At 44.0% G+C, this 18203-nt stretch overlaps 1 protein-coding gene across 1 annotated transcript in view; it reads right to left on the bottom strand.

Moving 5' to 3' along the window:
* LOC140105204 (uncharacterized) overlaps positions 1-15109 on the bottom strand; it is a 44694-nt gene extending 29585 nt beyond the window's left edge. Inside the window, exons 1-5 of the mRNA XM_072129160.1 lie at positions 14950-15109; positions 13761-13802; positions 11854-12142; positions 11398-11552; positions 11275-11316 (exon numbers count right to left, since the gene is read on the bottom strand). Of these exons, the coding sequence (XP_071985261.1) occupies positions 11275-11316; positions 11398-11552; positions 11854-12142; positions 13761-13802; positions 14950-15016 (595 nt within the window). The 5' untranslated portion in view covers positions 15017-15109. The remainder of the gene's footprint in view (positions 1-11274; positions 11317-11397; positions 11553-11853; positions 12143-13760; positions 13803-14949) is intronic.
* Between the last annotated feature and the right edge of the window lie 3094 nt (positions 15110-18203).

Raw genomic sequence — 18203 nt, 5'->3', positions numbered from 1 at the left:
GAATATGGACATCTAGAACTATGGGGCTACACAAGAATATGGACATCTAGAACTATGGGGCTACACAAGAATATGGACATCTAGAACTATGGGGCTAGACAAGAATATGGACATCTAGAACTATGGGGCTACACAAGAATATGGACATCTAGAACTATGGGGCTATACAAGAATATGGACATCTAGAACTATGGGGCTATACAAGAATATGGACATCTAGAACTATGGGGCTAGACAAGAATATGGACATCTAGAACTATGGGGCTAGACAAGAATATGGACATCTAGAGCTATGGGGCTACACAAGAATATGGACATCTAGAACTATGGGGCTAGACAAGAATATGGACATCTAGAACTATGGGGCTAGACAAGAATATGGACATCTAGAACTATGGGGCTAGACAAGAATATGGACATCTAGAACTATGGGGCTAGACAAGAATATGGACATCTAGAACTATGGGGCTAGACAAGAATATGGACATCTAGAACTATGGGGCTAGACAAGAATATGGACATCTAGAACTATGGGGCTACACAAGAATATGGACATCTAGAACTATGGGGCTACACAAGAATATGGACATCTAGAACTATGGGGCTACACAAGAATATGGACATCTAGAACTATGGGGCTACACAAGAATATGGACATCTAGAACTATGGGGCTACACAAGAATATGGACATCTAGAACTATGGGGCTACACAAGAATATGGACATCTAGAACTATGGGGCTACACAAGAATATGGACATCTAGAACTATGGGACTGGACAAGAATATGGACATCTAGAACTATGGGGCTAGACAAGAATATGGACATCTAGAACTATGGGGCTACACAAGAATATGGACATCTAGAACTATGGGGCTACACAAGAATATGGACATCTAGAACTATGGGGCTACACAAGAATATGGACATCTAGAACTATGGGGCTACACAAGAATATGGACATCTAGAACTATGGGGCTACACAAGAATATGGACATCTAGAACTATGGGGCTACACAAGAATATGGACATCTAGAACTATGGGGCTACACAAGAATATGGACATCTAGAACTATGGGGCTACACAAGAATATGGACATCTAGAACTATGGGGCTACACAAGAATATGGACATCTAGAACTATGGGACTGGACAAGAATATGGACATCTAGAACTATGAGGCTAGACAAGAATATGGACATCTAGAACTATGGGGCTAGACAAGAATATGGACATCTAGAACTATGGGGCTAGACAAGAATATGGACATCTAGAACTATGGGGCTAGACAAGAATATGGACATCTAGAACTATGGGGCTACACAAGAATATGGACATCTAGAACTATGGGGCTACACAAGAATATGGACATCTAGAACTATGGGGCTACACAAGAATATGGACATCTAGAACTATGGGGCTACACAAGAATATGGACATCTAGAACTATGGGGCTACACAAGAATATGGACATCTAGAACTATGGGGCTACACAAGAATATGGACATCTAGAACTATGGGACTGGACAAGAATATGGACATCTAGAACTATGGGGCTAGACAAGAATATGGACATCTAGAACTATGGGGCTACACAAGAATATGGACATCTAGAACTATGGGGGTACACAAGAATATGGACATCTAGAACTATGGGACAAGAATATGGACATCTAGAACTATGGGACAAGAATATGGACATCTAGAGCTATGGGACAAGAATATGGACATCTAGAATTATGGGACAAGAATATGGACATCTAGAACTATGGGACAAGAATATGGACATCTAGAACTAAGGGACTGGACAAGAATATGGACATCTAGAACTATGGAGCTAGACAAGAATATGGACATCTAGAACTTTGGGACTAGAATATGGAACTACAGAGCTATGGGACTGGACAAGAATATGGACTTCTAGAACTATGGGACAAGAATATGGACATCTAGAACTATGGAGCTAGACAAGAATATGGACATCTAGAACTATGGGACTAGACAAGAATATGGACATCTAGAACTATGGGACTGGACAAGAATATGGACATCTAGAACTATGGGGCTACACAAGAATATGGACATCTAGAACTATGGGGCTACACAAGAATATGGACATCTAGAACTATGGGGCTACACAAGAATATGGACATCTAGAACTATGGGGCTACACAAGAATATGGACATCTAGAACTATGGGGCTACACAAGAATATGGACATCTAGAACTATGGGACTGGACAAGAATATGGACATCTAGAACTATGAGGCTAGACAAGAATATGGACATCTAGAACTATGGGGCTAGACAAGAATATGGACATCTAGAACTATGGGGCTAGACAAGAATATGGACATCTAGAACTATGGGGCTAGACAAGAATATGGACATCTAGAACTATGGGGCTACACAAGAATATGGACATCTAGAACTATGGGGCTACACAAGAATATGGACATCTAGAACTATGGGGCTACACAAGAATATGGACATCTAGAACTATGGGGCTACACAAGAATATGGACATCTAGAACTATGGGGCTACACAAGAATATGGACATCTAGAACTATGGGGCTACACAAGAATATGGACATCTAGAACTATGGGACTGGACAAGAATATGGACATCTAGAACTATGGGGCTAGACAAGAATATGGACATCTAGAACTATGGGGCTACACAAGAATATGGACATCTAGAACTATGGGGGTACACAAGAATATGGACATCTAGAACTATGGAGCTAGACAAGAATATGGACATCTAGAACTATGGGACTGGACAAGAATATGGACATCTAGAACTATGGGACAAGAATATGGACATCTAGAACTAAGGGACTGGACAAGAATATGGACATCTAGAACTATGGAGCTAGACAAGAATATGGACATCTAGAACTTTGGGACAAGAATATGGAACTACAGAGCTATGGGACTGGACAAGAATATGGACATCTAGAACTATGGGACAAGAATATGGACATCTAGAACTATGGGACAAGAATATGGACATCTAGAACTATGGGACAAGAATATGGACATCTAGAACTATGGGACTAGACAAGAATATGGACATCTAGAACTATGGGACTGGACAAGAATATGGACATCTAGAACTATGGGACAAGAATATGGACATCTAGAACTATGGGACAAGAATATGGACATCTAGAACTATGGGACTAGACAAGAATATGGACATCTAGAACTATGGGACTGGACAAGAATATGGACATCTAGAACTATGGGACAAGAATATGGACATCTAGAACTATGGGACAAGAATATGGACATCTAGAACTAAGGGACTGGACAAGAATATGGACATCTAGAACTATGGAGCTAGACAAGAATATGGACATCTAGAACTTTGGGACTAGAATATGGAACTACAGAGCTATGGGACTGGACAAGAATATGGACATCTAGAACTATGGGACAAGAATATGGACATCTAGAACTATGGAGCTAGACAAGAATATGGACATCTAGAACTATGGGACTAGACAAGAATATGGACATCTAGAACTATGGGGCTACACAAGAATATGGACATCTAGAACTATGGGGCTACACAAGAATATGGACATCTAGAACTATGGGGCTACACAAGAATATGGACATCTAGAACTATGGGGCTACACAAGAATATGGACATCTAGAACTATGGGGCTACACAAGAATATGGACATCTAGAACTATGGGGCTAGACAAGAATATGGACATCTAGAAATATGGGGCTAGACAAGAATATGGACATCTAGAACTATGGGACTGGACAAGAATATGGACATCTAGAACTATGGGGCTAGACAAGAATATGGACATCTAGAACTATGGGGCTACACAAGAATATGGACATCTAGAACTATGGGGCTACACAAGAATATGGACATCTAGAACTATGGGGCTACACAAGAATATGGACATCTAGAACTATGGGGCTACACAAGAATATGGACATCTAGAACTATGGGACTGGACAAGAATATGGACATCTAGAACTATGGGACTGGACAAGAATATGGACATCTAGAACTATGGGGCTAGACAAGAATATGGACATCTAGAACTATGGGGCTACACAAGAATATGGACATCTAGAACTATGGGGGTACACAAGAATATGGACATCTAGAACTATGGAGCTAGACAAGAATATGGACATCTAGAACTATGGGACTGGACAAGAATATGGACATCTAGAACTATGGAGCTAGACAAGAATATGGACATCTAGAACTATGGGGCTACACAAGAATATGGACATCTAGAACTAAGGGACTGGACAAGAATATGGACATCTAGAACTATGGAGCTAGACAAGAATATGGACATCTAGAACTTTGGGACAAGAATATGGAACTACAGAGCTATGGGACTGGACAAGAATATGGACATCTAGAACTATGGGACAAGAATATGGACATCTAGAACTATGGGACAAGAATATGGACATCTAGAACTATGGGACAAGAATATGGACATCTAGAACTATGGGACTAGACAAGAATATGGACATCTAGAACTATGGGACTGGACAAGAATATGGACATCTAGAACTATGGGACAAGAATATGGACATCTAGAACTATGGGACAAGAATATGGACATCTAGAACTAAGGGACTGGACAAGAATATGGACATCTAGAACTATGGAGCTAGACAAGAATATGGACATCTAGAACTTTGGGACTAGAATATGGAACTACAGAGCTATGGGACTGGACAAGAATATGGACATCTAGAACTATGGGACAAGAATATGGACATCTAGAACTATGGGACAAGAATATGGACATCTAGAACTATGGAGCTAGACAAGAATATGGACATCTAGAACTTTGGGACAAGAATATGGAACTACAGAGCTATGGGACTGGACAAGAATATGGACATCTAGAACTATGGGACAAGAATATGGACATCTAGAACTATGGGACAAGAATATGGACATCTAGAACTATGGGACAAGAATATGGACATCTAGAACTATGGGACTAGACAAGAATATGGACATCTAGAACTATGGGACTGGACAAGAATATGGACATCTAGAACTATGGGACAAGAATATGGACATCTAGAACTATGGGACAAGAATATGGACATCTAGAACTAAGAGACTGGACAAGAATATGGACATCTAGAACTATGGAGCTAGACAAGAATATGGACATCTAGAACTTTGGGACTAGAATATGGAACTACAGAGCTATGGGACTGGACAAGAATATGGACATCTAGAACTATGGGACAAGAATATGGACATCTAGAACTATGGAGCTAGACAAGAATATGGACATCTAGAACTATGGGACTAGACAAGAATATGGACATCTAGAACTATGGGACTGGACAAGAATATGGACATCTAGAACTATGGGACAAGAATATGGACATCTAGAACTATGGGACAAGAATATGGACATCTAGAATTATGGGACAAGAATATGGACATCTAGAACTATGGGACAAGAATATGGAACTACAGAGCTATGGGACTGGACAAGAATATGGACATCTAGAACTATGGGACAAGAATATGGAACTACAGAGCTATGGGACTGGACAAGAATATGGACATCTAGAACTATGGGACAAGAATATGGACATCTAGAACTATGGGACAAGAATATGGACATCTAGAGCTATGGGACAAGAATATGGACATCTAGAATTATGGGACAAGAATATGGACATCTAGAACTATGGGACAAGAATATGGACATCTAGAACTAAGGGACTGGACAAGAATATGGACATCTAGAACTATGGAGCTAGACAAGAATATGGACATCTAGAACTTTGGGACTAGAATATGGAACTACAGAGCTATGGGACTGGACAAGAATATGGACTTCTAGAACTATGGGACAAGAATATGGACATCTAGAACTATGGAGCTAGACAAGAATATGGACATCTAGAACTATGGGACTAGACAAGAATATGGACATCTAGAACTATGGGACTGGACAAGAATATGGACATCTAGAACTATGGGGCTACACAAGAATATGGACATCTAGAACTATGGGGCTACACAAGAATATGGACATCTAGAACTATGGGGCTACACAAGAATATGGACATCTAGAACTATGGGGCTACACAAGAATATGGACATCTAGAACTATGGGGCTACACAAGAATATGGACATCTAGAACTATGGGACTGGACAAGAATATGGACATCTAGAACTATGAGGCTAGACAAGAATATGGACATCTAGAACTATGGGGCTAGACAAGAATATGGACATCTAGAACTATGGGGCTAGACAAGAATATGGACATCTAGAACTATGGGGCTACACAAGAATATGGACATCTAGAACTATGGGGCTACACAAGAATATGGACATCTAGAACTATGGGGCTACACAAGAATATGGACATCTAGAACTATGGGGCTACACAAGAATATGGACATCTAGAACTATGGGGCTACACAAGAATATGGACATCTAGAACTATGGGGCTACACAAGAATATGGACATCTAGAACTATGGGGCTACACAAGAATATGGACATCTAGAACTATGGGACTGGACAAGAATATGGACATCTAGAACTATGGGGCTAGACAAGAATATGGACATCTAGAACTATGGGGCTACACAAGAATATGGACATCTAGAACTATGGGGGTACACAAGAATATGGACATCTAGAACTATGGGACAAGAATATGGACATCTAGAACTATGGGACTGGACAAGAATATGGACATCTAGAACTATGGGACAAGAATATGGACATCTAGAACTAAGGGACTGGACAAGAATATGGACATCTAGAACTATGGAGCTAGACAAGAATATGGACATCTAGAACTTTGGGACAAGAATATGGACATCTAGAACTATGGGACAAGAATATGGACATCTAGAACTATGGTACAAGAATATGGACATCTAGAACTATGGGACTAGACAAGAATATGGACATCTAGAACTATGGGACTGGACAAGAATATGGACATCTAGAACTATGGGACAAGAATATGGACATCTAGAACTATGGGACAAGAATATGGACATCTAGAACTATGGGACTAGACAAGAATATGGACATCTAGAACTATGGGACTGGACAAGAATATGGACATCTAGAACTATGGGACAAGAATATGGACATCTAGAACTATGGGACAAGAATATGGACATCTAGAACTAAGGGACTGGACAAGAATATGGACATCTAGAACTATGGAGCTAGACAAGAATATGGACATCTAGAACTTTGGGACTAGAATATGGAACTACAGAGCTATGGGACTGGACAAGAATATGGACATCTAGAACTATGGGACAAGAATATGGACATCTAGAACTATGGAGCTAGACAAGAATATGGACATCTAGAACTATGGGACTAGACAAGAATATGGACATCTAGAACTATGGGGCTACACAAGAATATGGACATCTAGAACTATGGGGCTACACAAGAATATGGACATCTAGAACTATGGGGCTACACAAGAATATGGACATCTAGAACTATGGGGCTACACAAGAATATGGACATCTAGAACTATGGGGCTACACAAGAATATGGACATCTAGAACTATGGGGCTAGACAAGAATATGGACATCTAGAAATATGGGGCTAGACAAGAATATGGACATCTAGAACTATGGGACTGGACAAGAATATGGACATCTAGAACTATGGGGCTAGACAAGAATATGGACATCTAGAACTATGGGGCTACACAAGAATATGGACATCTAGAACTATGGGGCTACACAAGAATATGGACATCTAGAACTATGGGGCTACACAAGAATATGGACATCTAGAACTATGGGGCTACACAAGAATATGGACATCTAGAACTATGGGACTGGACAAGAATATGGACATCTAGAACTATGGGACTGGACAAGAATATGGACATCTAGAACTATGGGGCTAGACAAGAATATGGACATCTAGAACTATGGGGCTACACAAGAATATGGACATCTAGAACTATGGGGGTACACAAGAATATGGACATCTAGAACTATGGAGCTAGACAAGAATATGGACATCTAGAACTATGGGACTGGACAAGAATATGGACATCTAGAACTATGGAGCTAGACAAGAATATGGACATCTAGAACTATGGGGCTACACAAGAATATGGACATCTAGAACTAAGGGACTGGACAAGAATATGGACATCTAGAACTATGGAGCTAGACAAGAATATGGACATCTAGAACTTTGGGACAAGAATATGGACATCTAGAACTATGGGACAAGAATATGGACATCTAGAACTATGGGACAAGAATATGGACATCTAGAACTATGGGACAAGAATATGGACATCTAGAACTATGGGACTAGACAAGAATATGGACATCTAGAACTATGGGACTGGACAAGAATATGGACATCTAGAACTATGGGACAAGAATATGGACATCTAGAACTATGGGACAAGAATATGGACATCTAGAACTAAGGGACTGGACAAGAATATGGACATCTAGAACTATGGAGCTAGACAAGAATATGGACATCTAGAACTTTGGGACTAGAATATGGAACTACAGAGCTATGGGACTGGACAAGAATATGGACATCTAGAACTATGGGACAAGAATATGGACATCTAGAACTATGGGACAAGAATATGGACATCTAGAACTATGGAGCTAGACAAGAATATGGACATCTAGAACTTTGGGACAAGAATATGGAACTACAGAGCTATGGGACTGGACAAGAATATGGACATCTAGAACTATGGGACAAGAATATGGACATCTAGAACTATGGGACAAGAATATGGACATCTAGAACTATGGGACAAGAATATGGACATCTAGAACTATGGGACTAGACAAGAATATGGACATCTAGAACTATGGGACTGGACAAGAATATGGACATCTAGAACTATGGGACAAGAATATGGACATCTAGAACTATGGGACAAGAATATGGACATCTAGAACTAAGAGACTGGACAAGAATATGGACATCTAGAACTATGGAGCTAGACAAGAATATGGACATCTAGAACTTTGGGACTAGAATATGGAACTACAGAGCTATGGGACTGGACAAGAATATGGACATCTAGAACTATGGGACAAGAATATGGACATCTAGAACTATGGAGCTAGACAAGAATATGGACATCTAGAACTATGGGACTAGACAAGAATATGGACATCTAGAACTATGGGACTGGACAAGAATATGGACATCTAGAACTATGGGACAAGAATATGGACATCTAGAACTATGGGACAAGAATATGGACATCTAGAACTATGGGACTAGACAAGAATATGGACATCTAGAACTATGGGACTGGACAAGAATATGGACATCTAGAACTATGGGACAAGAATATGGACATCTAGAACTATGGGACAAGAATATGGACATCTAGAACTAAGGGACTGGACAAGAATATGGACATCTAGAACTATGGAGCTAGACAAGAATATGGACATCTAGAACTTTGGGACTAGAATATGGAACTACAGAGCTATGGGACTGGACAAGAATATGGACATCTAGAACTATGGGACAAGAATATGGACATCTAGAACTATGGGACAAGAATATGGACATCTAGAACTATGGGACAAGAATATGGACATCTAGAACTATGGAGCTAGACAAGAATATGGACATCTAGAACTTTGGGACAAGAATATGAAACTACAGAGCTATGGGACTAGACAAGAATATGGACATCTAGAACTATGGGACAAGAATATGGACATCTAGAACTTTGGGACAAGAATATGGAACTACAGAGCTATGGGACTGGACAAGAATATGGACATCTAGAACTATGGGACAAGAATATGGACATCTAGAACTATGGGACAAGAATATGGACATCTAGAACTATGGGACAAGAATATGGACATCTAGAACTATGGGACTAGACAAGAATATGGACATCTAGAACTATGGGACTGGACAAGAATATGGACATCTAGAACTATGGGACAAGAATATGGACATCTAGAACTATGGGACAAGAATATGGACATCTAGAACTAAGAGACTGGACAAGAATATGGACATCTAGAACTATGGAGCTAGACAAGAATATGGACATCTAGAACTTTGGGACTAGAATATGGAACTACAGAGCTATGGGACTGGACAAGAATATGGACATCTAGAACTATGGGACAAGAATATGGACATCTAGAACTATGGAGCTAGACAAGAATATGGACATCTAGAACTATGGGACTAGACAAGAATATGGACATCTAGAACTATGGGACTGGACAAGAATATGGACATCTAGAACTATGGGACAAGAATATGGACATCTAGAACTATGGGACAAGAATATGGACATCTAGAACTATGGGACTAGACAAGAATATGGACATCTAGAACTATGGGACTGGACAAGAATATGGACATCTAGAACTATGGGACAAGAATATGGACATCTAGAACTATGGGACAAGAATATGGACATCTAGAACTAAGGGACTGGACAAGAATATGGACATCTAGAACTATGGAGCTAGACAAGAATATGGACATCTAGAACTTTGGGACTAGAATATGGAACTACAGAGCTATGGGACTGGACAAGAATATGGACATCTAGAACTATGGGACAAGAATATGGACATCTAGAACTATGGGACAAGAATATGGACATCTAGAACTATGGGACAAGAATATGGACATCTAGAACTATGGAGCTAGACAAGAATATGGACATCTAGAACTTTGGGACAAGAATATGAAACTACAGAGCTATGGGACTAGACAAGAATATGGACATCTAGAACTATGGGACAAGAATATGGACATCTAGAACTATGGGACAAGAATATGGACATCTAGAACTATGGGACAAGAATATGGACATCTAGAACTATGGGACAAGAATATGGACATCTAGAACTATGGGACAAGAATATGGACATCTAGAAATATGGGGCTAGACAAGAATATGGACATCTAGAACTATGGGGCTAGACAAGAATATGGACATCTAGAACTATGGGACAAGAATATGGACATCTAGAACTATGGGACAAGAATATGGACATCTAGAACTATGGGACAAGAATATGGACATCTAGAACTATTGTGGTTGGGCGTTTAGCAGTGGGGGAGCTCCTGCTGCAGCCAGTCGCGTTACAGTCCTATGAAAGCCGTACAGGACGCCCCACACTCTATGTAAAGCCTTGGGCCCCTCCAGGGAAGGTCTGGATGGGTCCCTCTTATGTGTTGTCTATCCTGCGCTGTCCTGGACTCGTTACCTCCATTTGATGTCTTCAGGCTGGTCGGGACAGTTACTTCCGCTGGAATAGAAAACATTGAGGAGCCTGAATTATCCCGATATTTCGGTGCTTTTTCTCCGCCTCTTTTATAAGATAACGCACCTGGATCATCAGCAGGAAGTCCAAAGACCTGGACTTCACACAGGACCATATGTTCGGACCGTCCCGGGATCACCACTGACACGTGTTTGCCGACCATTCCATGGCACGAGAAGGAGACAGTCTCCCCGGATTCAATGGATGAGATGACGCCACATCTGGAAGAGGGCGGAAAAGTTGGAAATACTTAAGAATCCGACTCATCCAGGAGATGTGCGACCTCTACATATCATGTAAGGCAACGGGCTGAAGCGGGAGCCTCCACCGCTGCGCTCTCTGCAGTAGCATCAGGACAAGCACAAGCAAGAGCAGTGCAGACACTGAACAAGCAGGGAATGGTGGAAGACTGTAGGAAGTAACTAAAGCTTGATCTTCGATCTATGGGACACTGAACAAGCAGGGGATGCTGAGAGATTATATGTATGGGTTTGGGGGTATCCACTGGATAAAAGACTCTACCTGGGGTTGGCCTTTCCTCCATCTTTTCCGTCATTTCCTACTCTGATCTCAGCACCAAAGATGCGTTCCCTGCAGCATTCCAGGACGCGGTTAGTGACGGCCACAGACATGACCTTGTAGGGGGCCTTGAGATTCACCATCCACCAGGGATCGGACTCATTCTTCGTATGAGAACATTGTGACCGCAGATAATTGGCGGCCAGTGATCCATCATTCGCGTTCCGAGCGCTTCCAAAATAAGAATGTGTGCTGGACTGAGTAGCGATCCCGGTCAGGGCCACATTAGGAGCTGCGGAGGAGATACAGAGGTGACCAAGGCATCTGGGAATATCACAGGAACATCCCAGAATACAGGAGAGGAGGAGGAAGAAGGAGAAGAAGAGACTGAGGGATTATGGAATATCACAGCAACATCCCAGAATACAGGAAAAAAGGAAAGATGAGGAGGAGGAAGATGAGGAGGAGGAAGAAGAGGAAGAAGGAGATGAAGAGACTGAGGGATTATGGAATATCACAGCAACATCCCAGAATACAGGAGAGGAGGAGGAAGAAGAGGAAGAAGAGGAGGAGGAAGATGGAGAAGAGTCTGAGAGAGGTCTTGGAATATCACAGCAACATCCCAGAATACAAGAGAGAAGGAGAGGAAATGTAAGGAGAAGAAAGAAGAGGAAGAAGAAGGAGAGGAGGAAGAAGGAGAAGTAGAGGAGGAAGAAGGAGAAGAAGAGGAGGAAGAAGGAGAAGAAGAGGAGGAAGAAGGAGAAGAAGAAGAGGAAGAAGTAGAGGAGAAAGAAGGAGAAGAAGAGGAGGAGGAAGAAGGAGAAGAAGAGGAGACTGGGGGATCATGGAATATCACAGGAACATCCCAGAATACAGGAGAGGAGGAGGAAGAAGAGGAGGAGGAAGAAGAGGAGGAAGATGGAGAAGAGCCTGAGAGAGGTCTTAGAATATCACAGCAACATCCCAGAATACAGGAGAGGAGGAGGAAGAAGAGGAGGAGGATGGAGAAGAAGAGTAGGAAGAAGGGTCAAGGAATATCACAGCAACATCCCAGAATATAGGAGAGGAGGAGAGGAAGACGAAGAGGAAGTAGGTAGGTCGTGCCCTGAAAGGCGTCGTCCATACACCTCACTGCTTCTCTGTTACACTGCGGATGTATATCTGCCGGTCAGACACTACGTGTGCAGGTACCCAAATAGTTTTGGGGCCTTTGAGTGGAAGGACCCCCGAGCTCTGCTAATTACACCCCTGAGAGGAAAAACAGGGGAAAGGAAAGGAATAAGAAAGAGAAAAGAATGAGGAGAAGATGAAGAGACAGAACAAAGAATAAGAATAATGGAAAATAGAGAAGGAAGAAGAAGAAGAGAGAAGAGACACGAACAAGGAAGAAGAGGAGACGCAATGGGGAGATTCCTTCTGCCTTATCTCTCAGGTTTCATGAATATCCCCGCGGCTCCGGATCTCCACATTTACGATCGTCTCTGCCGGTGGAGATCCACCAGCCCTGACCTGGTCTGCAGATCCAAAATGGCGGAGTTTGCACTCAATCTGCTAAGACCCCGTCCTGATGAATCCCCCCAGTGCTGGACACGGGGCACATTTATCATTACACAGGATCTGGCCCCAATATTTGGAGACGCTTCAGACACCTCCATGTCTTCTGACCATGAGGTGTATCAGAGACTTGTGTGGCACATGAAGTGTTAATAGCTGCGTTTTTTACTTTTTGCCAAGTCGCACTTCATAGATCAGGATCAGATCCGGATTCATGTCAGAAATCTGGAGATATTTGGATGAAGTTGGAGGGGATTGGCAAAGAGTCACAAAAGAGAATTTGGCACAAATCAGAAGCTGCGAGACAGAGAGAAGAATAATAACACCACAAGGATAAATCCTCCGGATCTCCTTACCGGGCCGGGAGGGAACCGCAGGCTTAGGAGGACTCACCGCATCTATCAGGGGAAAGAAGGAACATCTTATATCTATTCACCTGCTACCTGTCATCTACCGGTATCCTAATATATCTCACATCTCTATCTATCTTTCCATCCATCTATCTCCTATCTATGTATCTATCTATCTCCTATCTATCTATCTATCTATCTATCTCCTATCTATCTCCTATCTATCTATCCATCCATCTATCTGTCTATCCATCCATCTATCTCCTATCTATCTATCTATCTATCTCCTATCTATCTATCTCCTATCTATCCATCCATCTATCTCCTATCTATCTCCTATCTATCTATCTCCTATCTATCTATCCATCCATCTATCTCCTATCCATCCATCCATCTATCTCCTATCTATCTATCTATCTATCTCCTATCTATCTATCCATCCATCTATCTCCTATCTATCCATCCATCCATCTCCTATCTATCTATCCATCCATCTCTCTCCTATCTATCCATCCATCTATCTCCTATCTATCCATCCATCTATCTCCTATCTATCTATCCATCTCCTATCTATCTATCCATCCATCCATCTATCTCCTATCCATCCATCTATCTCCTATTTATCCATCCATCTATCTCCTATCCATCCATCTATCTCCTATCCATCCATCTATCTCCTATCTATCCATCCATCTATCTCCTATTTATCCATCCATCTATCTCCTATCTATCCATCCATCTATCTCCTATCTATCCATCCATCTATCTCCTATCTATCCATCCATCTCCTATCTATCCATCCATCCATCTATCTCCTATCTATCCATCCATCTATCTCCTATCTCCAGTATCTATCCATCTATCTCATATATAGATGAAGATGTGATAATGAAACGCTGCTCTGTGAGTAAAGTACACTACTTCATTCTCAAATTTGTGGTTTGGGGTCGGGCCCCCTGGCTGTGTGGACCCGGATCACCATAACGGATTATTCCGGTTAGCATTGGATGTGTCTTACCTTCCTCTATTCACCCATGTCCCTCTCTATAGGCTGCGCTCCCCAGTTGTGGTGATTACAGGGGGACCTCCCGCAATGTTTCGGCTTTCCCCCTTTTCCCACCACAGCCGGGGGGCGCTGCCTCTGCCCTTTACCTCTATACTTGGCGTCTTGCAGACCGCACATTGAGTGACTCACCTCCTCCATGAGAAGCCCCCCAGACGCTGAGTATGAGCAGGACTGCGCAGAGCGGCGAGGCGGCCATGGTGCGGGGCACAGACGTTCTGCAGAGCCTCGCACCTTCCCCCCGGGGTTCCACTTTATACGTTGCACGGGGAGTGAAGAGGGCAAAGTAGCATCAGATCTGTCGAAACGTTCTGGTTACTTCACAAACAGAGTGCGCGTCTCCTGCCAATACAAACCCGTGGCCTCTGGCGCGGAGCAGGGAGGACCTTGAGGTCAGGTAGGTATTTAAAGGGGCCGCAGGTTCTGATGTGACTCGTTCTTGGGGTCTGTTCACACGCTGCAGATTTTCATTGCAGAATATGTTACATTCACCTGAATAGACCCCGCAGAGATCCAGGCACCAGCTGCAGGAGCGTACGGGCTACAGACTGCACCCGCTGGTAGGGGGCGAGGGGCGTAAGCTCAGGGGTTGTCCTTTGTCTGAACCACGAAAAATACAAGGTTTCATCAGATCCACGTGGAGGCGCCACGGGTCATATGTATTGTGTACAGTGACCTCATCACTGCACCCACACTCCAGGGCACCCCGCAAGTCTGATCCCCCACTGCGCCACTTACCTGGGCACCATATTCTATATTACCAGGGGGGATACTGTGACCCCAGCCACGGGCCTCAGAGTCACACAATCCCCCTCCCTGCCAGAAGTCAGACAGCTGTGGAGGGCACCGGCCGTGAGGAGGCTACAAACTGGGAAATGATCTTGTCCCTAATCATAGGTGATGGGGATCAGCAGTGGCTGTAAGTGTGCAGAGCGGGAGCTACTCAGAGCACACACCACCCCCAGCACCTCCCTCCTACCAGTGTACAGAGCAGCAGCTACTCAGAGCACACACCATCCCCAGCACCTACCTCCTACCAGTGTACAGAGCAGCAGCTACTCAGAGCACACACCACCCCCAGCACCTCCCTCCTACCAGTGTACAGAGCAGCAGCTACTCAGAGCACACACCACCCCCAGCACCTTCCTCCTACCAGTGTACAGAGCAGCAGCTACTCAGAGCACACACCATCCCCAGCACCTACCTCCTACCAGTGTACAGAGCAGCAGCTACTCAGAGCACACACCATCCCCAGCACCTACCTCCTACCAGTGTACAGAGCAGCAGCTACTCAAAGCACACACCATCCCCAGCACCTACCTCCTACCAGTGTACAGAGCAGCAGCTACTCAGAGCACACACCATCCCCAGCACCTCCCTCCTACCAGTGTACAGAGCAGCAGCTACTCAGAGCACACACCACCCCCAGCACCTCCCTCCTACCAGTGTACAGAGCAGCAGCTACTCAGAGCACACACCACCCCCAGCACCTTCCTCCTACCAGTGTACAGAGCAGCAGCTACTCAGAGCACACACCATCCCCAGCACCTACCTCCTACCAGTGTACAGAGCAGCAGCTACTCAGAGCACACACCATCCCCAGCACCTACCTCCTACCAGTGTACAGAGCAGCAGCTACTCAGAGCACACACCATCCCCAGCACCTACCTCCTACCAGTGTACAGAGCAGCAGCTACTCAGAGCACACACCATCCCCAGCACCTCCCTCCTACCAGTGTACAGAGCAGCAGCTACTCAGAGCACACACCATCCCCAGCACCTACCTCCTACCAGTGTACAGAGCAGCAGCTACTCAGAGCACACACCACCCCCAGCACCTCCCTCCTACCAGTGTACAGAGCAGCAGCTACTCAGAGCACACACCACCCCCAGCACCTCCCTCCTACCAGTGTACAGAGCAGCAGCTACTCAGAGCACACACCATCCCCAGCACCTACCTCCTACCAGTGTACAGAGCAGCAGCTACTCAAAGCACACACCATCCCCAGCACCTACCTCCTACCAGTGTACAGAGCAGCAGCTACTCAGAGCACACACCACCCCCAGCACCTCCCTCCTACCAGTGTACAGAGCAGCAGCTACTCAGAGCACACACCATCCCCAGCACCTACCTCCTACCAGTGTACAGAGCAGCAGCTACTCAGAGCACACACCACCCCCAGCACCTCCCTCCTACCAGTGTGTGTGTGTGTGTGTGTGTGTGTAGCTCCTCCTACCAGTGTGTAGCTCCTCCTACCAGTGTGTAGCTCCTCCCACTGATGAGTAATCACTGCTGTCACATCCTCTGCAGTCAGCAGGGAGGGGGTGATGTCTGCAGCAGTGAAGAGGCGGAGCTCTCAGGTGAAGCTGCTGCTCTTTATACCTCCAGTGCAGGACCTGTGTGTGTAACATGTACAGTTACATATTCTTGGTGTTTCGGTTTGTCTATGAGGGGATCTATCATTCCTTCATCACTAGTTTTCTGGCACACAAGGCATTAAAAAGTTGCATTTATACCGCACACGACCACCAAATATACTAAACCTGCTGCAGGATACTATCGGGTCTGACCTGGCGGAGATTTAGATTCCAGCAAGAGCTGAAGCGGATTTACTAAGAAATGTAAAAGTAATTCCAGTGTCGCACGCCAGGAGTGGTGCACATTGTGTGATACATATGTACATGTATGTAAGTGTATATGTGTGTGTACGATGCAGTGCGATAGCCTCACATGCACACGCTACAAGGATTCCCAATCCACACCACATACATTACATGCAGCACACTGCTCTATATCATTCTGCTGGAGAGCAGCATATGCTCAGCGGAGGCCATTACAGGCTATGGGGCGGATGCGACTCTATGGCCTCCATCCCCGGCCTCCGCTGAGCTTAGGTGTGCAAGTTGAGGGGACACTGATCGGAGAGATTTATCCGAAGTTTCTGACAACAGAACTGTTCTAGTTACCCATGGAAACCAATCAGAGCTCAACTTTCATTGTCCCACACCTGTCTATAAAAGCTGAGCTCTGATTGGTTTCAATGGTCTAGGAACAGTTTTAACTCAGACACTAAATTCCTAGTGGTGATGACACCAGTTATCTGGGCCCTGGGGCCCCATATTTTCCATCTGTTGTGGATGCACATTGCCCAATGATTATGGATTAGGGCCCGGGGCCCCCCCTGCACTGTCTACAGAGGCCTGAAATGGGGGAGAGCCAATATTTGTGAAGCAGACACTGATTAATCCCACAACAAACACGGACTCTTCCCCCCCTGTATGTCCGAGGACAGGACTGTACCTGGATGATATAGACGGTGGATCTGACCTTATAGGAACCCACAGAATCTATACAGGGGGGGGGAGGGGTCAGGGGGTTTATTAGT

The sequence above is a fragment of the Engystomops pustulosus genome, chromosome 10 (assembly GCF_040894005.1).
Source record: "Engystomops pustulosus chromosome 10, aEngPut4.maternal, whole genome shotgun sequence".
Lineage (NCBI taxonomy): Eukaryota > Metazoa > Chordata > Amphibia > Anura > Leptodactylidae > Engystomops > Engystomops pustulosus.
Note: the sequence above shows the minus strand (reverse complement) of the source record. Positions and strands in the feature narration are given on the sequence as shown.